Raw genomic sequence first — 27,276 nt, 5'->3', positions numbered from 1 at the left:
TATTTCAGAGGACAGTGAATATATACTGCTATACAAGCAGCACTACTCTAAAATATATCCAAGTTTCATTTCTATAGTATTGTCCCTTGAGAAGATATACTAAAATGTTTGCTGAAATGTGAGGGGTGTGCTCACTTTTGTGAGATACTGTATATGGACAGACCCTGTCTACTTCATATGTACACTTCAGGCAGCTCCATATACCACAATGCAGCACGATTGTGACGTCAACGCATATTGCGTTTAATTTACCCCACCACAAACAACTCAATGATATTTCATTTTTAAATTTAAACATCTCAAACACACCTATATATTTATAGAATGCTGCATTAAACAATTTTCATAAGGGAAAAAAATAAATAATAAATCAACCCCATAGTGGATTCTAAGTGATCAAGGGCTTTGCACGTTCAAAGGTTCTGCCAGTAGTGGGCACTCATGCAACGTAAGCAATGACGCACATCCGAGTGAACGAGATGGAGGGAAGTTAGCGAGTGAAGGCCATGACATTTTTGGACTGGAACGCAGCCAATGCTACCGAAGCAAACAATCAATTTCAACAATGGTGGACATTTTTTTCATTCACAGACAAAAAACAAAATGGAACTGAAACGTGTTACAGGAACTTTTTTTTATTGCAATAGCTCTATTGAAAGCAAAAAAAAAGATAAATACAAACACTAAGCAATGCTCAAATGATTTGCCTGCTTTCACTCTCTTTTTCCCACCAGAGGAAAAAGGAAAGTCTATCAACTGCAGAAAAAAAAGAAGAAAAAAATAAATCAAAGCATCAGTATGTACACACATGGACACAACCATAAAAAGTTTTTCCTTTTTTGAATTTTCTCAGACTCCATCGGACCTCCACACCTGAACTTTGCCATCTGTCAAGCTTAGACTTCAAAAACAATAGCGAACAGAAGACAAGTGTACCAAAACATACTAATGAGGTTCGACAAATACACGGAAACTGATGAGGGGGATGCACAAACTTCCCGTCTCTTTGACTTTGAAATGATACCAAAATGAAAGAATTGCCGTTCATAAAACATTCCAAAAGAAAAGATCTGAGCTATTAAAACAAAAACAAACAATTTGGGGTAAAACATATTAATGCTGTACCACTGCACATCTGTACTAATCAATGAAAATCATGGCAAAAAGCAGTCAGCTTGATCACATACATTAGCAAAAGGCTGATATCAAATACATTTATGTGGCTGATTTAAAGCTTTTATGTTCAAAAAATAATTTGTTTCAGTGTAACTCTTAGAGATCGTTCTCACAATTACAAATGTTATGCTAACATTAGCAAGAAAAAGACTAAGCTGTACCCTTTTTTTTATGCCAATGTCCCATTTACCACCGAGGCAATTTGGGGTTTTAGATATAGTTTTGGACATTGAGCAAAACCTTGTTTTCACAGAACCACAGCTGAGCTTTAATGGCCAATCTGTGCTAGTTAAGACTTGCTTTGGTAAATCCACGAGGAATGAATCCTTTTACCAGACGACAAAATTCACTTTCGTACCATTGACAGAATAACAATGAAGACCGGTACCGTACACAGTTTTTTCTTTTCTTTTTTTGTCACGACAAGTTTCACATTTGATTTTGTCTTTTAAAGCAATGTGTAGCAACAGGGAAATGTAAAAACAAAAAAGAAGGCTGTACCTAAAGTCTGAACCAGATGGAGTCGTGTGCATATCACTCCTTTGAAAAAAATATTAGAGAACAATGCAGAAATCAGTTCGATGAACTGTACCCACTTCTTCACTTCCTGAAAGAACAGCCTGATCAAAACAGGACATACCGCAATACTCAGAGAAGAGTATCATGAGATAACAAAGAGCAGCTGATTGGTAATCCTAAAATATTGAATAGAATTAATTATAAATAAAATATTAATGAAATGTTGAGGCTGTTTTAATGTTGTCTATTGAAGGAGATCCTACGATCTTGCCAACAGCATGCATAAAGTTTCATACAGACAAAATAGGGCTTTCGTTCCTTCGTATTGTGCTGTTTGTTCACCAAGTTGAAGAAGAGCTCCCCTTGCAGTTCATTTACTGTGGGTACCAAAACATAACTCGAGAACTAATTTATATTTATTGGGATGATATAAATCACTAACTGTGCTCATCTGAGTGCCATTTTAGCAACTGCAGCAGATTTCACCAGGGGAGTCCCAGAATAGACCCTTCCTCTTGTCCTCCCTCTCTACAGCACACTTGGCAAAGAGGAGATGACGCTGGAACAGATACGAAAAGGCTAAGTTTGGGCTGCGCCACATGCCAAAAAGGCACGGTGAAAAACACCTGTGGCCCTGCACTGGGTAAAGCAGACTGAAACGACACTCACAGATACTGAAGAACAGTGTGTTGATAGTACAAAAGAGGAGGTTTCTACTACAGTCCAAAACTGAAGATGTGCGTGAAACGTTAGGTGAGGCATTCGTGTAAAAAAAAAAAAAAAAAAAAAAAAACCCTACTGCTGTACAGTCACATCCCATCTGCAGTCTGTACTGTACCGATATATGTTCTCTCTGTTAAGCAAACGGTAAACATAAACACTAAAATCTGTAATTGCACCTGAAATCTTTATGGGAAATAAATACAATTTGTACATACGCGTGATGCTTGTAAACAGCATGCACCTGTCTAAACCAGACTTGTGGATTATGGTGTCTTCGTAAGATGAACCTCCTTTTTATGCAGCGGATAAAACATTGTGATACAAATCACTGAACTCATACAAGACAGAACGTATGGATGTGCTCTGAGACAGCACACGAACAAATAAAAATAACCATAAGAGTCCATTAAAGCAAAACTCAGGATCCTTTTGCTGTGTCACAGGGTTGTGTGCTAGGGCTCGCACGTTATCCGGCATCTCTGCAGGAGCTTGATGGGACAGGTCCTTAGTCTGTAGTGAGAAAAAGAGAGAAAGGATTAACCCATGTACCAAGTGAAGATGGGACACCATCCCTACCCTTCAATTAATCGTATCACTCAGTGTATTGATGGTTCAGTCTCTACATGCCATATAGAGTGTTTAAAGGGTTAGTTCACCCAAAAACTACCTTATTTACTCACCCGCACGTCATTTTTCGAAAAACAAATGATATTAAAAACCAGAGAGATTTTGGTCACCCCACTGAAAAGTCCGTTCTTGCAGATCAAGCAAGTGTGGTTGAGCTTCTGTTTACCATATTTGATGTGCTCTATGTGCAGCGTTCAATGTTTATATGTGAATAAAAGCCTAAATTAAATATGCTCATTATATAAAGCTATCGTGTCTCTTTTAAGACTTCGATTAAATTGCTTGTTTCATATGGATTACAATGTCTTTATGAACTTTTTAAAAGATTCAAGGTTTTGGTGGACAAAAATTGGTCAGATTTCACGATATCTTAATTCAACAAATTCAAATATAAAAATTTATAGATAAAAGATGGCAAATTGGGGTTTTTTTTGTGGAGGGGGGGATCGTCCAGTGTGTCATGTTCGTTCATACATCAGCGTACAGTAACAGCTTGCGTATTGTAAGTGAGACCTTTTTTCTTTTACATGACTATCTTTACATTCATCCTCTACCCAGTTTTACCATGTCCTACCCGTCTAACAGGATAACACCACATGCCCTTCACCTGCCATTGCCATCTCTCTATCCCTTTACAGCTCTGGTGAGCAGTGGGGTTGTACAGTGGCCTGCTTTGACCCTGGTGCACACAAACAGTGCCTTTGATAAAGGGCTTTGTCTGACCCAACAATGGTGGTGGGGGCACAATGCCACCGCTTTCAGAGCTCTCCGCACAGCGGCGTCTGGAGCGGCAGGAATGCCACTGGTTCATTGTTCAAGGGCAGGTCCGATGGGGTACCAAAGGTCCCAGAGTTCCTCCCGACCACATTGACGGCCACAACCTGAGTTTACCAGGAGAGAAGCCACTAAAAACCTCATCTACTGGAGTCAGCATGGGTGTCGTCTTCTGTTTATTATATGAGTCTTCAAGTTTTGTTTAGGACAGACAGAAGTTGCCATCACTCCTGCCCACACACACACAAAGCAGGCCACGATCAAGGTAACCAGTTTTAGAAGTTTAAGAATGTCCAGTTTTGGTCGGCCAGATGTTACATATCAACCAACTTCATATAATCCAATATCTGATCCAGCCCAAGGCTCAACAAAAACATTGCCCTGTCAACATTTTCACTGGCCCCACCACAAAGGAATGCTAAAATGTTTAAATACCAATGCATTTTAATATCTGCTAAAATATATACACACTACAGTTTAAAAATCAGGGGTCAGTAAGAGGTTTAATCAATGTTTTTGAAAGAAGTCTCTAATGCTCCCTAAAGCTGCATTTACTTGACCAAAAATACTGTAAAAACAGTAGTATTGGCAAGTATTACTATTTAAAATAACCTTTATATTTTATTGCTTTAAAATGTAATTCCTGTGCTGGCAAAGCTGAATTTTTAGCATCATTACTCAAGTCTTCAGTGTCACATGATCCTTTAGAAATTATTCTAATATGCTGATTTGGTGCTCAAGAGATTTTTTTATTTATTATTATCAATGTTAAACCATTTGTGCTGCTTCCTATTTTTGTGGGAACACTTTTAAGTTCAAAAGAACAGCATTTATTAGAATTAGAAAAATGTTATAACATTATAAAATGTCTTTACTCTCTTTTGATGAATTCAGTGCATCCTTGCTGAATTAAAGTGTTTTTATGTTTATCTTTTTATATTTAAGCCTTTTCTAATTATTGGAATTATTGGAATGTCATTGATGTTGGACTTGGCCTCATAACATAGAACAAAAATGAAAGAATTTTGAAAAAACATTCTGACTGATATGGTGCCCTAGATGGGTTCACACATAACCCAACACAATCACCTGTAGAAATCATTTTACTTTATCATTGCTGGTTTTTACTTTATACCTTTCTGCCTTTCTAGTGCAGGATCACTGCTCCACCTGTGGATGTGACATTTTGTATTATGTAGAGAGAGAAGAAAGGTGAGAAGGATGGGGAGAAAGAGAGACAAATAAATACAACAGTAAAAGATACTAAGACGACTAAGGGACTCCTTATCTATGCCTGTTTAAATCCATCCGAATCAGTCTTAAGTGCATGGCATAAAAATCAATGTAGAAGATCAATGAATGTAACAATTTCAGTGGCATCGCATCATTGCCCCAGAGGGGAAAGTGACAGATCGGTCAACTAGCCCCGGGCCAGTGGGCCATCCTTATTGTTGAGTCCTGCATGCCCTAAAGAGAGAATGACAGCTTTCAGCTTCCAATAGTTTTCAGTTTTTCCTGCCTTGGAGCAAACCACAATGCAGTTTGCCAGGGAATATGGCACTAACCAGTGTTGCCAGATTGGGCGGGTAAAAATTGGTTTGGGCAGGTGGACAAAATTTGGGCTGTTTTGGGGTCAGTTCAGCAGTTTTCAAACATCAAAATTTTATAGTCTAATTGGTTAATAAACAAAACTCAAGTTTGCATGTACTCCATAAAAACAGTCACCGTGATGTTACTAAACACACAGGCCAACCGAAGAGTCGGCTGGCGTTGACGTCGCAGACGAGCATACACTCTAGCCGATCAGCGATCAGCAGGCAGACGTGATCATTCATGACTGATGGGTTTTTAGCGTGATAACTTGTAGCTGTGTATATATTTAAGTGATTGCTTTGCCAAAGTGGCATAAATACACAGCAAGTTATATCTAGTAAAGAGTGAGAGAGTGACCCAACTCTCCAAACGTGGACCACACCAGTGGTGGGAGATGACTCGAAGGCTCTTTATAAATAGGCCTATAACTAACTCTGAGAGCACAGTTGAATGATTAATGGGACGACTCCTGTCCATCCACACTGATCAGGACATCTGCTACTTTTAAACCGTCTAGATTGTACTCTACTCGTCCCCAACAGCTGCTGAAAGAGAGTTGCGTCAACGATTAATCCGTATTGACTGTACCAAGTTCTGCGTTATGTTCTACAATATGTACGTACCGAAAGACGTTCTGTCTGAAGTTAAAACGCAACACAAAGTTAAGCGCATTCTTGTTGTTGGTAGTTTTTTGTTGTTGGATTATCGTACAGTATGCATCAATGAATGACACATTTTAGATGTGGTGTGTGAATTAACGTGTGAAATGACTGCTTATTCCGATCACCTGTATTGGGCACTTTTCACACTTAAATTGAGAAATTTTTAAGTTTTGGGTGGGTTTTGGTGAGCTTTTGAGCTGGAAATCATTGGCCCAATCTGGGAACACTGGCACTAACAAATTGAAAAATGAAACCAAAATTATACAAGGGAGTGAGGAAAGTAAAATTAAAATAGGTTTTTGAAGCTGGGAACTAGTTGCATCTTCCACATATCATTTGTTTTCAAATCTACCCACCATTGTCACTCTATACCCCACTGCCAAAATGAGAAAGATGCTCTTTTCCATACAATAAGAAGAAATATCACTGGCTGTCACTGGTGCCTCCTCAAAAAAACAAAAACTATCTAAGACAGAAAAGGAAGCCAACAAGTAGTTACCCCTACTCATGCAAACAAACCGAAATGGCCATTTTTAATCTGAGCCTGTCATTGATGTGTTATATATTAACCACCTTATCAAAGAATCAAAGAGATCCCATTCAGTCGTCCTCTGTCCTAAAAAGTGAACTGCAGCACAAGACCATCTGCGTCACTGCATGAACACCAAACTCCATGTGCGTCATCACACACAAATCACAAGCATATCATAGTGTGATGCCACAGCAGGCCACCGCTATAAGTGGAACAATGACCAAACCACTGCTTGCCTCCCTTTAATTCCTGGCCTATTTTAGGAGTTACTCTGCCAGCCTACGACAGTGGGATTGCCCATGACCCCGCAGAAGTCTCTTCTTTCACTAGTAGATGAACTTACGAACTTACTAACTCATACAGACGTCATTGGTCCAGAAGAACTGTGGTGGCATGGAGAGCTGATTTGTGTCATTAAGATCACCTTCGGTGTAGCAAGGTGCTCGGTTTCATCATGAAGAAAGAAGAATCCAAAAAGACGACAATTTGCTTATCAAGAAAGCAACAGGGATGCTATATAAGCTCACAGCAAATGTTGTATGCTGACTTGTTTCACAATTTGTCATTTTGCTTGCAGAGCAATTCACTACTCTATATGGCAGCTTCTGGAAGAAACGGATTCGCAAATGTAGTGTTGCACTCAAGAATGATTCAGATGAATTTAAACGGGCATCTAAATTTAGAGTCCCCACCACAATGTCTGTGTTGTCGTCTCAGTATCTTTTAATGTTGAATTTATTTGTCTCTCTTTCTTGCCATTCTTCTCACCTTTCTTCTCTCTACATATTAAAAAAAAGTTCACTACCACAGGTGGAGCAGCTCATCATCACTAAGTGATCCAACACATGAAAGGTAGAAAGGTATACAGGTAAAATAACAGGAATGATAATACAATACAATAAAATATTATTTATATAGCACATTTAAAAACAACTGGTGTTGACCAAAGTGCTTTACAAAAGCCAAGGAAACTAACAATAAGATGGAAAACACATAAAACAGTAAAGCAAAATAAAGATCAATAAAATGGAAAACCTATGAACTAAGGTAATATATATATATAAAAAATGATACTCAAGATATATTGAAAGCAATTGAAAAAAAGATAAGATTTCAAACTGGATTTAAAAATTGACAAAGTTTTGGCGGATCTGATGAAAGCTGGTACACTATTCCATAACTTAACCCCTATTTTGAAGAAAAGTTCTAGGAACAGATAGGAGTCCCCCGATCTGAGTGATATTGACTGTGAGGGCAGATGTAATAGTTCAGATAGGTATTGTGGAGCCTTAAAAAAAACTTAAAAACAAATAACAAAACTTTAAAATCAATTCTGTATTTAGCCGGTAGCCAATGAAGCGAGATCAAAACCGGTGTGATGTGTTCACTTTTACACTTCCCTTTGAGCCGTGCTGCGGCATTTTGAGCTAATTGCAAGCATGTGATACACATCTGAGGGGCACCAATATATAAATAGTTACAATAATCTAATCGGGATGTTACAAAAGCATGCATAGCAGTCTCAAAGTTCTTAGCAGACTTAACCACAGGACTTATCTGTTCATCATATTTAAGGTTGTCATTAAACAAAACCCCCAGATTCCGAACACAGGTGGTATTGTATGGTAACCGCGTTTGGAGATCAAAATCATGAGTACTGCGATCATTTGACCCAAACAAGATAATTTAGGTCCTGCTCTCATTAACACTCAAGAAATTACTAGCGAGCCAGAGTTTTAGTTCATCCAAACAGTCCAATATCAGCTTTAAAGCAAGCTTATCATCACGCTTCAAAGGCAAGTAAATGTGTGTCATCAGCATACAGATGAAAAGATACCCCAATGTCTAGATAAAATAGAACCCAAAGGGGGCATATAAAGATTAAACAAAACCGGGCCAAGAACAGAGCCCTGAGGAACGCCAGAGCCCAACTGCATTGCAATTCAGTTCTCTTTCTCAGCTTATTGGACTTGATTGCAGTCAGCTTAATAATATTGGGTTGACTAAAACGGGAAGACAAACAAAATGGATTTCAAGGTTCACATTAGGGCTGCACGATATTGAAGAAAAATGCAATAACTCATTAAATAATGCGATGTTTGATATGCGATATGATAATGCTTAAAGTGTGTAAAATTTACTTAAAACATCTTTAAAATATATTTAAAACTATATAACCTACATACGCGTTTCACATTCTTTTTGTAACAAGAAAACATCCCTACAAGTTCTGAAAGTGAACAGCAGTGTTTTACTGTAGCATAAAAAGTGTTATTTTAACATCAGTGTAAACCACGGGGTTCAGGGTTTCAGGTGATCCTACATTGGGTTTATTTAACAACAGAAAGTGAATAATCAAATGTAATTCATTGTATGATAACCAAATGTAATTCATTGTATGAATTATATATATATATATATAATTCATTGTATGAATTATATATACAGTACCAGTCAAAAGTTTGGAAACACTACTATTTTTAATGCTTTTGAAAGAAGTCTCTTATGCTCATCAAGCCTGCAGTTAAAAACAACAAAAAAACTAAAAAAACAGTAATATTATGAAATATTATTACAATTTAAAATAATGGTTCTCTTTTTTAATATACTTTAAAATGTAATTTATTTTTGTGATGCAAAGCTGAATTTTCATCAGCAAGTACTCCAGTCTTTGGTGTCTTATGATCCTTCAGAAATCATTCTAATATGATGATTTATGATCAATGTTGGAAACAGTTGTGCTGCTTAATATTACTTAATAATACTTTTTTTCAGGATTATTTGATGAATAAAAAGTTAAAAAGAACTGTATTTATTTAGAATAGAAATCTTTTGTAACAATATACACTACCGTTCAAAAGTTTGGGAACAATAACTTTTTTTTAAAAAAGATATTAGTACTTTAATTCAACAAGGATGCGTTAAATTGATAAAAGGTGATGGTACAATTTATATTGTTAGAAATGTTTTTATTTTGAATAAATGCTGTTTTTATGAATAAATGCTGTTAACGTTTTACTCATCAATGAATCCTGAAAAAAGTATTCCAAAAAAATATATTAAACAGCACAACTGTTTCCATCATTGATAATAACTGAGTATCAAATCATCATATTAGAATGATTTCTGAAGGATCATAAGACACCAAAGACTGGAGTACTTGCTGATGAAAATTCAGCTTTGCATCACAAAAATAAATTACATTTTAAAGTATATTAAAAAAGAGAACCATTATTTTAAATTGTAATAATATTTCATAATATTACTGTTTTTTTAGTTTTTTTTTAGTTTTTTAACTGCAGGCTTGATGAGCATAAGAGACTTCTTGCAAAAGCATTAAAAATAGTAATGTTTCCAAACTTTTGACTGGTACTGTACATATATATATATATATATATATATATATATATATGTGAGTGATTTTCTCTTTGTCTTTTGTTCATGACCACAGTTATTGCAAGCTGTTGCGATATGCATATTGCATTTGCGATATTTCGATAATTTCGATATATTGTGCAGCCCTAGTTCACATCAAAACAAACAGTAAATCTATGAGAAGCTTACACTGATAAGGTGAGGAGGGAAAAAACAACTTCTAATTAATTAGTCAATAGTTTTTCAATAAAGTCCAAAATGAATGAAATCCCAATAATTAGAAGGGGAAAAAAAAAGGCTTTGGGGATAAATACAATGAACACTTATTGCGCAAGGATGCATTAGATTAATCAAAAGTAACAGTAAAGATTCACAATGTTTCAAAATATTTTTATTTCAAATAAATGCTGTTCCTTTGAACGCTTTATTCAAAGAATCCTGAAAAAAATTATCCTAGTTTCCACAAAAAATATTAAGCAGCACAACTGTTTTCAACATTGATAATTAAAAGATATGTTTCTTGAGTAGCAAATCAGCATATTAGAATGATTTCTGAAGACTGGAGTAATGATGTTGAAAATTCAACTTTGACATCACAGGAATAAATTACATATTAAAATATTAAAATAAAATAAAAGTTATTTTGGATTGATAATATTTCACAATACTGCATTTTTAATCAAATAAATGCAGCCTTGATGATCATAAGACTTCTTTTAAAAACAAATTTACCAACCTAAAACTTGTAAGCATATTGTTGATTATATACAACTTTATGTGTCAAAAGATCAACTAATAGTGATTGTGAGCTTTGCATGCAGATTATTTTATTACAATGGTTGTTTGAAAGGAGGAACCAAGTGAGGGCAAACAATAAATAAATCCACCAAAAAGCTTGTGTCCAGGTGGTTAAATATGGAAGTTAACCCAGCATCACAAATTTTGGGGAACTTCAAAAAGAGAGCAACATTTCATATTTATGGTTGAAATATGTATCAATAATACATTGTTTCCTTTGCAATAAAATACAATAAAGTTTATTCTAAGAATTCAACATTTGTGTATCTAAAACTGAAAAACCAAAAATGCTGAAAGTTGTTGAATGTGAAAAAAACTTTTTAAACTATTGTAAGCAAGACCTTTATCTCATTTACATGACCCTTTGCACTCATCCTCTACCCAGTTTTACCATGTCCTACCCGTCTCATCTAAGGATAACACCACGTGCCCTTCACCTGCCATTGCCATCTATATTATCCCTTTACAGCTCTGGTGAGCAGTGGGGTTGTACGGTGGCCTGCTTTGACCCTGGTGCACACAAACAGTGCCTTTGATAAAGGGCTTTGTCTGACCCAACAATGGGGCATGAGGGCAATGTGGGCATGAGTGCGCACAGCGGCGTCTGGAGCGGCAGGAATGCCACTGGTTCATTGTTCAAGGGCAGGTCCGATGGGGTACCAAAGGTCACAGAGTTCCTCCTGACCTTGGTGCAATCATTACCCCACAGCGACAACCACAACCTGACCACCACCCCTACCTGCAAACAAGATTAAGGTGGCCATTTTTGGTAGGCCAAATGTTATATATTAACCACCTCCCTGGAATAGATCAAACAGTCCTAAAAAGTGAATGGCATCTGCATGGGCACCAAACTCCATACCAATCAGACATTACAAGCATGCCATTAGGGCTGGGCGATAAAACGATAGCGATAATTCTTGCGTTATAATTGTCCTCGATAAAAAGCGATAACAAGAGTTCAGTAAATGTTCAATATAATGTTTATTAGCCAAAAGTGGAACGAAACAGCGCTACTCGTTTTAACCGCGCCACACGGACCATTTATCCCATTGGTTCAAAGTTCAAACAGCAGCGCAGTGTGAGCTTACTATACTAGCAGATACCATAGAAAACAGTTACATTTTACCATAGTAGTGCTATATGCGTGGTTTTAACTGTGGTTATGATCTAAATGTATGCTACTATGGAAGACCAATGGTTCATTTGAATAAAGCTCAAACTACTACTACTACTACTACTACTACTACTACTACTACTACATGTAATATGATTATTATTGCAGCCTGCCAAAGTCACAACACAAACCAGTTTCATGACTTGAAACAATTATCACCTGTTAGCAGAAGCAGCAAATAAGAAATTCATTTAAGATATTTATTTTGGCTAAATACTGGAAAAGTGGAATACAGTAGCCTGGATGCCAGCCGAACTTAGCCCCGCCCACAACATTTGAGGTCGGGAAGTTCGGTCTGGACTTGATCCGTTGTGGAGCAACTATGCTTGAACCAGAGCTGTTCGGCCCAATCAAATTTTCAGGACGGGCTTTATACGATGATGGACAGATGATCAACAGTAACGTAATCATCCACGTCACCAAAGAGCACTTGTGTTAAATTCGTTTACAACAAAGATGACTGTCGCTGGAGAATTGAGATGTGTAAACAGACGCGATGGCGGAATCATAGAAGATATCGACGAGAGCGCATTCATTTTAAAAGAGGAACAGAGAACCGTGATCAAGGCATTTGTCGATCGGAAAGATGAATGGAGAACATACGTCACTTCCTCCGTTGCTCTGAATGGTTGGAGGTCTATCCAACTGAGTGCAGAGGCATTTTCTTTCCTGGTTGCTGGTTCGGTTGAAACACGCCCCTTAATCACAGCCCAATGGAGCAGAATCAGACTCATATTCTGACTAGAATCTGAGTACGACGACGTCAGGCTAGGAATACAGTAAAAATGACTGGAAAAGTGTAAAGAACTCAAAAGCGTGAAGTGTTGTCATGTTCTGAAAATAAAAAGTGGTTTAAAATTACAATTAACTGCCTGGTTTCAACGACTTCCACTTAGAATAATCACAAATCTGCCTTTAAACTTGAAAGAATTAAAGATTTGACATTTAAGGTCCTTGCACACTGAGTCCGAAATTTTCGTATGTGTTTTTTTCATATTCGTCGTCATTCGGTGGCTCTGAATTGTCAAAACACCTCTCAAAATGCTTGCAACAGATGCGAAAAACGCAGAAAAATCGATCCCGATTCGAATTTTTTTATGACGGACGAAAATTTGAGGCAATGTGTAAACGTGAAATTTCAGCTCAGTGTGCAAGGACCTTTATGGTGATGATCATTGATATCGACTGATATGAAAACTTTTATCATGATTAATCTTTTGGCCATATCGTCCAGCCTTACATGTCTCAATTAGGGGAAACAATGATCAAAGTAACCATTGCTGCTCCAGCCTATTTACAGTGCTGTTCTGCCAGCCAATGACAGTGAGATTTGTCCCCTGACCCTTTGGGAGTCTCTTCTTTCACTACTAGATGAACTTATGAAGGGTGGATGTCAATCGTCCAGTAGGACTGCACTGGCACAGAGGGCCGAATCATGTGATTAAGACACTGAAGCGCCTCACCTTGACAGGAATGACCCACTAACACCAATCACAGCCAACCTGAATGTGCCAAACACACACACACACACACACACACACACACACACACACACACACACACACACACACACACACACACACAAATCGCCTTCTGTGGAAAGTTCTCTAAACGAAAACAGCTAAACTGCTGCAGGGCGCTCCGTTTCACCATGGCGACTGGCCACAATTCATGATACGAGAGGACAATGGGTGGGATTAAACTTGTCTAAGCCACCTATACCAGGAAACAGTCTTAAAATAAGAGACAAGCAGGTAAATGAACCAAACTGTAAGCTGCAAAAGGTGGATGTATCTTTGCAATAAGTAAATCTTTATGTAATGTGCTGAGATGTCCATTAATGTACACTATTATTAAGAAGTTTTGGTGGTGGGTATTTTTTTTATGTTTTTGAAAGAAATCAATGCACCCCCAGGGCTGCTTTTATTTGGTCAAAAAACAAACTAACAAACCAACAGTAAAAACAGTGATATAACAGTAATATTGTGAAATATTACTACAATTACAACTCTTTTCTATTTGAAAATATGCAATTATGGCTACGCTGAATTTTAAGCATCATTACTCCAGTCTTCAGTGTCACATGACCCTTCAGAAAAAATGATGATTTGCTCCTCAAGAAACATTTCGTATTAAATTAAAAACAAAAACTGTAATAATTTTTTTCATGATTGTTTGATGAATAGAAAGTTCAAAAGAACAGAATTTACTTACAATAGAAGGCTTTTGTATCAATATTACCGTTACTGTCAATTTTGATACATTTAATGCATCCTTGCTGAAAAAAAGTATTACATTTCATTAAAAAAAAAAGTATTATTTCAAATTAATCACTCGTAAATTACACACAAAAAAGTAATTCTTCCAGTTATTATTAGCATGAACAGTAATATATCATTATTTCCCATTATGATTTTTAATTGTTTTTGGCCAAACATGCATTCCTAATAGGTTACCAAATAAGTGACAAGTTCAACTTGTATTTTGCTACACTGATGCTGGACTGAGGCATGTTACACACACACACTGACTGAAGCTGAATCTATGTGAAGTGAGTGAGTGAGACAGATTTTATATATATATATGCAGAGAGAGAGAGAGAGAGAGAGAGAGAGAGAGAGAGAGAGAGAGAGAGAGAGAGAGAGAGAGAGAGAGAGAGAGAGAGAGAGACGGGACAGATAATAAAGTTTGCCGCACAGGGGTTTATGATGTGGTTGCTAGGAAGGCTCTGATTCGCCTTTGATGTAACCAGAACACTCCGGATATTAAAATACAATAAACACTGGTCGAGTAAGTCATAAATACAATAATTAAGCAGGAAGAATCGGTGTGAGCACGTGTGTGTTTGTGCATAAGACTCTCAAGCCAAGCACACCATGTTCTGGACTAAAACATTCCTGTCATCTCTCAACCCTAATTTGGGTCCATAGGTTTTTAAAAAGCTCATGTGATAGCTAACGTAGTACTCAACAGAACACCTCAACATGTGCCAAACGCCATCACGCACTGCAATCCACCGCTGCCTTATGCGCTCTAATTTACCCTCAACACATTGGCGAGATGTTTAAAAGGTTGATATACAAGGCTTAGGTTTGTTTATGCATGTCTATAGTTAAAGAAAACCAACATGAATCTACTAATGTTTGTGCACACAAACATGGGGTGAAGGTCTCTTTAGGGAGGGGAAACTTGTTTGCTTGTGTATAGGGTCAAAGTTTCAGTCGGTCTTAACGTAGATCAGTAACTCAGTGTACCAGTAAACTAATAGGGGTTGAACTCTAAAGGCTGATACGGACTCATCCACAATCACTGACAAACAATATTGGTCCACAGCAATACATCACCTCAAAATCAGCCCCTAAAAACTGCATCTGATCATGGTCAGGCGAACCCAAAACAGCCTAATTATACAGGACTACTTTAAGACCGATCAGTCTCATTCAACAGCTGATTTTTTAAATATGTTGTATTTTATATCCCTAGTAAAGAGCGTACACTTCTGTTCAATAGTTTCGGGTTGGTAAGATTCATGAAAGAAGTGTCACCAAGGCTTCATTTATTTGATCAAAAATGCAGTAAAACAAAAATAGAGAAATATTATTACAATTTAAAATAACTTTTACATTTGAATATAGTTAATATGTCATTTATTCCTGTGATGCAAAGCTGAATTTTCAGCATCATTACTCCAGTCTTCAGTGTCACATGATCCTTCAGAAATCATTATAATATGATGATTTGCTGCTCAAGAAACATTTCTTATCAAATGTAATGTTGAAAACAGCGATGCTGCTTAATATTTTTGTGGAAACCAGGATTCTTTAATTATTATAGCTCAAAAGAACAGCATTATAAACAGCATCTCTAACATTATAAATGTCTCTTTTGATCAATGTAATGTGTCCTTTAAATTATTAAAAGGTTAAGTACTAATAATAAATAAGTAATCTTACTGACCCTAAACTTTTAAATGGTAAGTCAAGTCATTTGCGGAATACTGAAAAAAATAATTATACAATTTTTCTGGTTAAAATCCCATTCTGACAAGGGAGCTTCTCTTATGTTTATGCCACAGCAGATTGCATACAAAGTGTCAAAGACTTTAAAAAAAAGAAAAAAGGAAAAAAAAAAGATAAAAAATCATTTTCTACAATTAGGTCTGTGTATAGTTGTTCTCATTCGCTTTGTAAAGCATGAAAGGAATATGCGAGTTTGTGCGTGTTTGAACAGAATTTAACACAGGAAAAGGATCCTGTTACCTGCGGTCCTCATTTCCTGCAATAAGAGCAATACTGTCCAGCACATGCCATGGTCGTAAATAAGGTGGGCTCTCAAAATAACGCTGTAAATATAGGCATATGTGATGTACAGAAGGACATGATGCCTCTTGAGCAGGACTTTAGCCCAGCACAGCTCATTTCTCAACAGAGGACTGAGATCTCCCAACACAAATGCACTTTATTAAATACATGAAACTTTTAGACTCTTTTTGCATCCAACGGTTGCTCTCAGTAATTTTGCCAATATTAAAAACGTGTACAAAAAGAAATACATTGTACTTTCAAAGCAGTTTTAAACTATATGGAGTGCGTCACTTCATGGGGTTCATATGCACATCTAAATAAGGGGATTCCCAGGTAACTCCACTAGTATCCACATTTTCGCTCACAGGACAAACTAATCATGCCACCCGCTAATAGCACATTTCAACAACGACACCTGAAACTGTGCCTAATAAAGAAAATACTGTACCTGTAATTAAGTCCTATTAGAGAGTCAATCAAGTATGCTTTTCAAAATGGAGTATAAAATTCTACTGCTAAATCTGATCCAAATACATTCAAATATGATCAATTCAGCTCACTGAAAAAAAAAAAAAAAAAAATAGAATGGATTCCTAGTGAACACTAAAATATAACAGTTACAGTGTTGAACTTGTAACTATCACTTATTATTACCAGCCATACATGCACATTGAGATCGATCAGACTTTACTGTAGCTCCAGCAGCAATATAGCCAATAAAAGCCATTTTCATAAAAGGTTCACAAACAGACACCAACTAAAAAATTACTATGGTATTTCCATGTTTTTAGACACAGAATCATGCAGGCATGTGATCAGCTAAAGACAAAAAAAAGAAGGAAACCCTTATCTATGTTGACAACAGGTTTATAAAATATATATATATATATATATATATATACACACACAGTACTCTGCAAAAGTCTTAGGCATGTTAATATCCCCCCCCCTGCAAAGCTACCTGAAAAACTATACCTGGACAAAAGCCGTTTTAAACGCAAAGGGTCGTTACACCATATATTGATTTGAATTAGTTAATAGAAGTTAAATCATAAATAAATTCAATTTGTGATTTTATTTTTGAAAGCATTCTCACTTTACAGCATTTTAACACAAGTGCCAGTACTTTTCACAGTACTGTAGCTTTGCAGGAAGGTTTCTTCAAGCATCTTGGAGACGTTCCCGCAGTTCTTCTGGATTTAGTTTGTCTCAGTTTTTTCTGTTTCTTCATGTAATCACAGACGGACTCGATGATGGTGAGATCAGATCATCCTGGCTGTTGTCAGACTCCTTGTGCATACACAAATCTCACTGGATTATTACAATTAATGGCAAAAAGAATGTTTGGAAATGTAAACTGATATTTCCTACTGACACACTACAGCAAAAGATATAAATAACTGACTTAAAACCTTTTTTTGGGGGGGGATATTAACATGCCTAAGACTTTTGCACAGTACTGTATACACACACACGTATATATATATATATATATATATATGGCAATTCAATGGTTGCACTAAGCCATATCACATTCTCACAACCATGCAGTGTCAAAATTCAGTTATTAGGCACTAGTCACTAGGCAACTGGCGAGTAACACGTTTCAATGCTGAATTTTATTCGCATTTGACGCTTTAAACACTGGCTAACATGCTACGGGTGTCCTGTAGATGGCGCCGCGAGCTCACGCAGCACTGTCAGAAGCAATACGTGCATGAAATCAAATAACATTTTGCAGTTTATGTAGTTATTGTTTAAGGCTATTTCGCAAATTCAATGATCGTAAAGTAACCAGACACAAAAAAAACTTTTTTTTCATGTGGGTCAGTCTATGGGAAAATATGGAAGTATAAATACGAGGGGAAAGAAATCACATCCCTGATCATGGTATTCATAAGTACTCTACTCATGAGTATCATAATAACATCAATAATATAATACGATATAATATTATCTGATAGCTTCAATGTAACATGGTACCATTACAGTACGTCTTTGCAAGGGGAATGAACAGAACGAGGCTTTAAACTGAAACGCAGCCAAGGATCAGACAAGACTACATTAGATATGCAGCTGAGACCAAAATAACCATTTCAAACATTTCTCCACTCAATTGGAGGATCTGACCATTTAGTACAGAACAAACTGGCCCGTTCTCTGCTACCTTGGCTGTTTACCTCGTGATGTGTGAGTCCAAGAGTGAGCTCTGAAAAGCGCTATGTGTTGTGATTAAAACGCATTCCTGTGTAGCTATGCATTTGCTAATTTACATTCCAACACTACAAAGAGCGCGCATACCCCATATTCAGACAGACCCCGGTACCAGCACAGCCAAAACATTGCCTTATTAACATACCAGTGCCACACTCAAGTTGACCTGCCCACAACAGGTCAGAATTTTAGCAATTTCACCAAGTTGCACCATTTTGCTAACTTCAACAAACTCCTTCCAAAACCTCCACCTGCAAAGACATCTCGTTAAACCTTAACTTGTACAATGTTTTTAAGAGTGTTTCTTATTGGCAAAAAAAGGGGGCAGGCCACTTCCTTGACTCTTTGCCCAGTGTAGAGCTGTCACAGAGGCAGGTGCCCATTCAGAGATATCTGTCAGGTGGTATGGGCATTGAATGCATTTGAAAACAGCTTACAGCACCTTTGAAAACTACCAGTAATAAGAACGATGGCTAAGGTCTTTGAATTGATTTGGTCAGAGGCTGATTTGAGCTGCTCGTGCTGCTGTGGTTGAGGATTCCTCAACACTACTGGAGTGGCTAAATTATAAAAGAAATTCAGAGATGGAGAGACAAATACTAGACAGATAGAAAAATGGGGAAATAAAGACTAATCAGGAGAGAAATTCTGGAGTACTCAAGTACCCTGGCCAGGGCTCAACAATATAAGAACTTCACTTGCATTTGTGTGAAAAGGTAACCATTTGCACATGTGGAAAAATATTTGAGTGAAGGATATCTGTGCAAGTGAAATACTTGGTGTTTTCCCTCACAAATTGAAGTGGGGTGAGATCATTCAGAGCAGCAGTGTTTAAAAACAGATCCAGCTAACGTTGAGTTCTTAACCCAAGAGCAGAGTCATGACCATGATACAGCAGAATCAGGAGCATTTCCCCCGAGACAAGGTAGGCAGTGCCTCTTCCACACACTCCCAAAAAATCCACAGTACAGAAATCCACAAAAACAATGAAAGTATTATGAAATATGACCATTAAAAAAAAAAAAAAAAAAAAAAAAAAAAAAAAAAATTATATATATATATATATATATATATATATATATATATATATAGAGAGAGAGATATAGATATAGATATATATATAGAGATATATATATAGGCTATAATTTTTTTTATTTATTTTTTTATATATATATATAAAAAAAAAATCACTAATTTTTCTAAAGTGACACTGTCGAACAGCAACACCAACAATTAAAGTTACCGCGAATACAGAAAAAAATAATTATAAATTTTTTTTGGTTAAAATCCCATTCTGACAAGGGGGCTTCTCTTATGTTTATGCCACAGCAGATCGCATACAAAGTGTCAAAGACTTTAAAAAAAGAAAAAAGGGAAGAAAAAAAAAGATAAAAAGTAATTTTCTACAATTAGGTCTGTGTATAGTTGTTCTCATTCGCTTTGTAAAGCATGAAAGGAATATGCGAGTTTGTGCGTTGCCTCTCTGAGCTCATTGAGTTTTAAAGGTGCAGTATGAGATTGACAGCTCGCAGTTGAAAGTCGCAGTACTGCCGTCCAAATTCCCCATGGCTCCTCCTGCTCAGATTCGACGCTCACACAGGTTGCCAGATTGAGGACACGCAACAGGAACGAGCATAATTTACAATGGAATACGAGGAGACTTACACACTACGTTGAGGAGTTGATTTATTGATTTATGATGAGTTGATATCACGTTTTAATATGCTCAGAGATTTTCAGATGGGTGCGGAGACTTTTTAGGTCGGGTAATTAGTGTTTTTAAGAGAAACAATATGTGAAGTCACTCAGCATGTTTCCTAAATATCTGCAAAGATATTATGGTATTTTAATGCTTTAGTACAGTCATAAACTTACAAACAGCACCTTTACCAGACCCCCTAAGTCATGTGAGAGGAGGCAATGCCTCCATCGTACTTTGATTGACCTATTATATTGTTTACATGATAAATCCAGACTCTCATATTAATGCATGTTCTGCATCCACAAAGCGATCTGAATGAATAGTTAAATAATGCTGTTAATGGGAAGAGTAAAATAAAATAAAGTATAATACTCACGAACTTAGGATATCAAAAATAATTAAACAGAAATAAAAAAAAGCAGCAAATAAAATACATATGAAATATTCCATCTGTTCTCACTGTGTTCTTATACTTTTTAATTTTGAGTAAATGTAACAATGCTTAATTGCTTGATTAGATTTAAACTTGGTTTTAAAAAAATGGAACAGTATTGTTCTATTGTAGAACATTAATGCAAAATAGAAGCGTATTGATTTTTTTTGATAGTGCAAGTAATGTTTATTTATTTAACCTGGAAAATGTGACAATATTACGTGTAGCTGGAACATGCATTTACATGAAATAACACTGTGGACTTTGCCTCCTCACTTCAGAACACCACTGCACACCAAAGAGAAAAATAGTACTTTGGCACTGAATGATTTCCACAATCACATACCACTGTACTCCAAGGTACCTCAAAGAATAACATGGCACTACTGTGGTACAATAAAGTTAAAAAATATTGAAAAAGAGTTCAATAATACTGGTGAAAAAGAGCAGAGCGCGCACGAGTGAAAGAGAGATTAAAGGAAGACAACTGGCTGGACTGAATCCTAGTTTCTCCAGGTGGATGAACACAGCAGGCTTAAGAACAACATTTTTCGACACTGATGCATTTCCTGCAGCACATGTCCCATGCTGCAAAATGCTGAGACTATTAGCCCACATCAAAGAAACCAGTGGATGAGCCAACAAAACATGCACAAGCTTGAAACAAGTAGCAAGTTGGAGCTGATATGCTAACTTTTGAAAGACAACGTAAATGGTCACATTATAGCTATAAATAAATGGGATAGATAGATGGATAGATTAATAGTGTATATCAAACAACATTAGCTAAATAAAAAATATGAAGTGTGTAAGTGTTTCAATGTAAATGTATTTATACCAACAAGATGTGCAGAGACAACTGCAAGTAAACCATCTGCATGTCAAACTCCCTGTATAACATTTAAGGGTTTCATCTGAGCACTACTCAACATTGACTCGATGGTGTGAGTTTAGGTGGGGACAACCTGTTTGTTTAAAGTTATGGCAGATGGAGACCTATTTGGTGTTTGTGTGAAATTAGCCAGCAACAACTAGTGGAGACTATTAACATAGTAGCCTACCTGCAGTGCCCCCAAAAGCAAGCCAGTGTATTTCGAACCCTTCAGCCAATGACATACCATGCATTATGCTTAATGTTACAGCTTAACCCAGCAGTCTATATCTGTAGATGGTTGGTGGTAGGGCTGCATGATATCTGGTTTTAGCATCAATATTGCAATGTGTGTATCCGCGATAGTCACATCGCAGGATGTGTGATGTCAAGTATAGGGATCGTGCAAATGATAAACTTATTTTAAACCTTTCGAGTGTAAGAAGACATGAAAGAGAATTCAATTCGGAGCTGGCGCACTGTTTTCTGTGGGCACACAAAGACAGCACAGACAGTATACAAACACTGAATTCTGTTCTCCTCCTTGTCTATTTGTGCTTGAATAGACACACACACGCAAAATTATGCCAAAATGCCCATCTTTCTTCCTAGGCATACTATAAACTTCCAGACAGGTGTGTCTGTTGAGGCAAGTTGGAGCTCAACTCGGCAGGACAGTGGCCCTACAGGACTGAGTTTGGACACCCCTAGCTTATGTGAACTAAACAATTGAGAAAGAAAAATGATGTGTATCATTATATAGGATTCATGCCTAATATTCCTGCTGCTGTCTGTGGCAATGTTCAACAAATCAATCAACAAAATACAAAGAAAATCACTTTTGTAGCTTTAACAAAGATTAATTATTTTTAATTTATACAGTGAGGACTAAGCGGTGTTATTTTACATTCGATTTTTCAATTTATGTACCTGAATACTGTTAGACTTCCTTGAAAAACATAAAGCACAGTTATTTCCTTTGTATCTTTGTTCTATTGTATTTATCTATGCTTGTAATTTGGTAATTATTTTCTATGCAGATTCACAAAAAAAAAAAAAATAAACCCAATCATTCTGGAATGATTAATTCTTCCCAAATAGAGCTATTCAAGTAATGTTTTCATATTGCAATGTATATCACAGAAAAACAAACCATTACAATGTCAGGTTTTTTTCCAATATCATGCTGCCCTAGTTGGCTGGCAATGCTGCCTGAAAATAAAGTTTCCTGTGTATCATCACCTGAGTCACGCATCTACAAAAGTGCTGTTTGCCAATGAAAAAAAAAAAAAAAGGTATGAGAAAAAGAGAGAGGGTGAGAAGCTAGAAAGTTATCAGAAGCTTTAAACCAACCTTTTCTCTCACACACACATACATCCATCTCTGCTTCAACTACGATAAACAAATGAGTCATCTAGAGCTTGCTGAGAACACTGACTCACTAACACTGCATTCTCTCACTGCATTCTCTCACTCCCCCTGCTGCAACACACACTCAGCCAAGTACATAGCAGTCCCTAAACAAAGTGGATATTAAAAAAAAAAAAGAAACATTTTGGGCAAATGAGTTGGAAAAGGAGAAGATGGCAAGAGGAGGGGGGCCATTACAATTAAGTTTTGTATAGTTTGTCCAAAAATGACAGATTCTGTCATTTACTCAACCTTATGTCATTCCAAACCTCTACGCCTTACTTTCTTCTGTTACACACTCAAAAAATATATTTTAAAGTCTGTTTTGCCCCATCAATTGAAGTCAAAAGGGACCAAACATCATTGGACTTTCATTGCATGGAGATTTTTTTTCTTTTTTCTTGACTATATTTTGTGTTCCACCGAAGACAGAAACTCATACAGGTTTGGAACGACACACGGGTGAGTAAATTAATAAAGCATATCAGATTTTTGGGGTAAACTAACCCTTTTAATTTACTAAAAAATATTTTTTATAGATCGTAATGCAGTATGGATGGAAAGTCTGTTCATAAAGGAATGAGACATGATTTTAAGAGACATGACTGTGTCAAGAAAAACAATTAAGAGTCAAATTAAAGATTGCTAACCTTTAGACACTGCAGTAAACTCCTCAGATTTCATTAAATCTATGCTGGCATAGGCACCGTTCTCTGGGGGAGGAGCGCTGGAGGATGGCAAGGGAAGCGCATCATGAGCGTTCCCAGGCCGGAGATCTCCTCTCAGGTCTAGGGCGATGTAGTTCAGGCCATTCTGGTGTTCCACAGTTATAGTTCTTGCAGACCTCACAGAGGGGGCATTTGCTCTATCTGATGTGGTTCCCAGCATTACATCACTACTGGATGTCATGCTATCAATCCAAACGCAGTCAAAATTGTGTCCCTTGTTGCGGCCCACCTGCTGAGCCCCAACATTGCTAGGTACGGTGCCATTGGTGTCCGAGCCACTTCCACCTGACGCTCCCGAAGACGTGACAAAGGTCTCCGAACTGTGTCTCCGCCTGCCCTGGGGATCAGCACGGACAACTTTGGGCTCAGTCGGGGGGCTGAAGGGGAAAAACTGTTGCTCCAGAACACACAGGTGCTCAAGCATGGCTGTAGGGCTCTTCGACTCATCCTCAGGCCCAAAGGACATTTCTGTGTAGTCGTCAGGCTTACCCACCATGAGCCCGCTGCAGTGGGAGGATGAGGAGGGCCGGATATATGAAGGAGGATTCCAGGGGGCAACCAGAGAGGGCCGAGGGGACCGACTCTTAGGTGGAAGTCCAGCCACCTCGACAGTCATGTAGTCCTGCGGCAGAGGGGACTTACGCTGCTCCCGGTTGATACTGAGGGTTGATGGAGAACCTTCAGCAGACAACGGGCAGGCAGTATATGTGGGCCGATCCCCAAATTCAATATTCATGTATTCTCCAGGGCTGGAAGGCCGCACTGCCGCTTCACATGCTCTCAGAGAGCCGTGACTTCGCCTTCCTAGGGGCAGACGGTTCGGCCGAACGGCACGGCGGTCCGTGTAGCTATTATGCTGAGAGGACTCAGAAGGTGGGCACCTGCTACTGCGATCTGGGGTGGCTGTGGGGGAGATGTAGACTGGTTTCGCTGGGGAACTCATAGGGACATAATCATCATGCTCAACCTGGTCTCTGGATGGCGCTTTGTATGAGCGAGGGAGAGAGAAATATGGACTGTAGGACTTGGGGACACCAGGAGTGGTCAAGGCATAATAATTATCTGTGGAAACCTTTTGAGCATTAGCTGTGGAGCTGCTCTGAGACATATCCATGTATTCTGCATTCTTGGGACAGTCAGAGACTCTCTGTGCCTCTGCTCGTCTGCTAATGTCAGGGCTGGAGGGGAGGGGGGAGTCAGCAGCCCCACTCCTACCTGGGAGCATCATCATATAGCCTTGAGAGTCTGTGTGCTGAGGAACATTTAAAGCAGACCTTTGGATTTGTGGAGAGGCAGAGAGGAAGATATTTGGTTGCATAGGCATGTAGTCTGAATCACTATTGGAGGGCAGCACACCTGCCATCATGGGCATGTACCCATCATCCTTAGGAGCGTCAGCAGGCCGTAGGCTAGGGGGCCGGTCCTGGCTGTGTTCAGAACTGGAGCTGTAGTCAGAGCAGAGGGAGGAGGAGGTAGAGACAGTCTGGGCACTGCCGCTCCAAGAGCTACTCTCAGCCACAGCCTCGTCCAGCGAGAAGGTGGTCTGGGTCATCTTTTGATAAACAGCTACTCCAGCAGCACTTGCACCCCCAACCTGCCTGGAGATGGAGGCCGTCCGCCTCCTTAAAGACCCCGGGCGCGAATCTTCATCAGCACTCTCATCTCGGGTCGCCTCAGCCGCGCTCGTTCCGAACACGTCACGATTCCAGCCCATAGCCATGTAGTCATTGAGGCAGTGCTCCTCACGGATGGGTGGTGTATTTCCCAGGGAGTCGGGGGTGTTGCTGCGTACTCTGAAGTAGCGGAAGTCTCCAGGGCTGGAGCCATACTCGTCAGATGAGTTGAAACCTCCATCGCTTGGGGATCCACAAATGGATGCGCTGGAGGGGCGAGTGATGGTGTCTGACACAGAGCCATGCCCGCTGCTGCTAGACATGCTGATCGGACTGGTGGTTGAAGGGAAGTGTGACACTGGCAGCGAGGCTGAACGGGCATGATAAGAGGAGCCCGGTGGGGCACGAATGTAGCGGCCCCCGGCCCCACTGCTACTTTCCTGCCGGCTCAGGTTAGCACGGGCTGTGTTGAGATGAATAAGGCTACCTGTCACAGAGCGAAAGGGACGGTTCATTGTGCTCTCTCCCTCGCTGGAGGTGCGGAATCGGTATCCGTTCGCTCCACTGCTCTTCCTGCTAGATGGAGTGCCCACCACAGACTCTGTCCGAGACCTCCGCTGGAGCCCTGTCTGGCTGGGCGGCAGATTGCCCAAATGTCGCCGCGTGGTGATAAAGCCCATCGGGTTGGTGCCAGAAGACTGGCTTTTGCTTCTGGGCCTGAACTCAGTAAATGCCTTCAGCGCCTTCATGGTCTCTAAAATGGTCTCATGCATGTTTTGAGCCACCACAGAATCATCCACCTGCATCCAAACCTCCCCAGGTCCTATAGAAGAAGAGCGGCCAACCTCAATAAAAAAGAAGCTCTCCGAATGGCCACAGCGTCTGATATTCATCAGCTGCAAGTTCACGCAAGGCGTCTCAGAGTTCAGCTTCACCAGGTGGATGCTCTTGGCAGAGAGACAGAGCCTATACACGCCAGTTAGATTCTTCGTCTGGCCCAAGCCCTTTGGTTTAACAGTCACCTGCCACACTTCCTTAAAGTCAGTCCCTGGGGTCACAGTACCGTATCCATCGTCAATCTCTTCCGCGTCCAGGTGGCCCCTCTTCCCCTCACTCATAAGCTCGCTGAGCGCCTGGTACCACTCCTCCTGCTCCTGCTCATTCTCAGCAACAATCGCAAAGTATTCATCCTTAGTATACAGAGCAATGAGGTGTTTATTCTTTGAATCTGCCCTTTTATTCACAGTGAAACACTGGTAGAGATAGATCACTCTTTTGGGGGGAGAGGCGCCAGCTGAGGCGGCGGCAGCGGCGCTCGAGCGCAGGCTGTTTCGGAATTTCTTCTCGCTGTCATAGTATTCCAGTCTGCTCGGCCCCAGTTGACTCGACCCCCGCAAGACGAAAAACCTCTTATGGCCGTGTTTCTGCTTTCTCAGATAACCGCACTTCCTAATTTCGTCAGACACAGCAGAGCTGGTGTTCACAGCTGGAGAAGCTGAGGTAGCGTGTGTGTTGCTCGCAGCAGAGTCCTCGTACGCCCGGTTAAACGAGGACGTGGATCCTTTCCTCGCCGGTGATTCCAGGTGCTGTTGATGTTGATCACTCGGTTGATGAAAAGCAGCGCCGCCGACGTCCAGTACGGAAGGGGGTTCCCCGACAGAGATGTCGCCGTTCGCCGTTGCAGGTTTACCGTTAGTCCCGATAGCCCGCTGTTGCGTTTCCAGCATCAACATAGCGGCTTTGCCTTCTTGGTAGTTAGCGAAATTTGCCATCAGATAGGAGATTAAAGGTCACTTTACCTCATACTTATAGACCGAGACCCCATGTTTGTTTGGGGGGAACCGTGTCTCAAGCGGCGCGCTGAAGTCTTTTCAGTGTTGAGCTTCTCTCGGCCGCCACATGAAAAGCAGATATCCCAGTCAATGCTCCTAGAACTCAATGCCAGCAACTGCAACATGACCACATTTACCCGATCTATTATCGGTAGATCCTCCTAGCGGGCTACCAATCTGCTCCTCGCGCCCTGTGTGTACACTACGGAGCAC

General features: G+C 39.1%; 1 protein-coding gene across 1 annotated transcript; it reads right to left on the bottom strand.

Moving 5' to 3' along the window:
* Nucleotides 1–619: 619 nt before the first annotated feature.
* Nucleotides 620–27,276, bottom strand: irs4b (insulin receptor substrate 4b). Its single transcript, XM_084404135.1, has 2 exons — nt 23,541–27,276; nt 620–2,928 (listed from the first exon to the last, which is right to left on the bottom strand). Exons 1-2 carry the CDS (start codon nt 27,001–27,003, stop codon nt 2,924–2,926), a joined length of 3,468 nt encoding a protein of 1,155 aa, XP_084260261.1. The 5' UTR covers nt 27,004–27,276; the 3' UTR covers nt 620–2,923.

This window comes from Rutilus rutilus (assembly GCF_951802725.1).
Source record: "Rutilus rutilus genome assembly, chromosome: 3".
Classification (NCBI taxonomy): Eukaryota; Metazoa; Chordata; class Actinopteri; order Cypriniformes; family Leuciscidae; genus Rutilus; species Rutilus rutilus.
Note: the sequence above shows the minus strand (reverse complement) of the source record. Positions and strands in the feature narration are given on the sequence as shown.

What these genes read in the sequence shown, in the direction of transcription:
- irs4b (XM_084404135.1), bottom strand. Translation starts at nt 27,003, where the DNA reads ATGGCAAATTTCGCTAACTACCAAGAAGGCAAAGCCGCTATGTTGATG.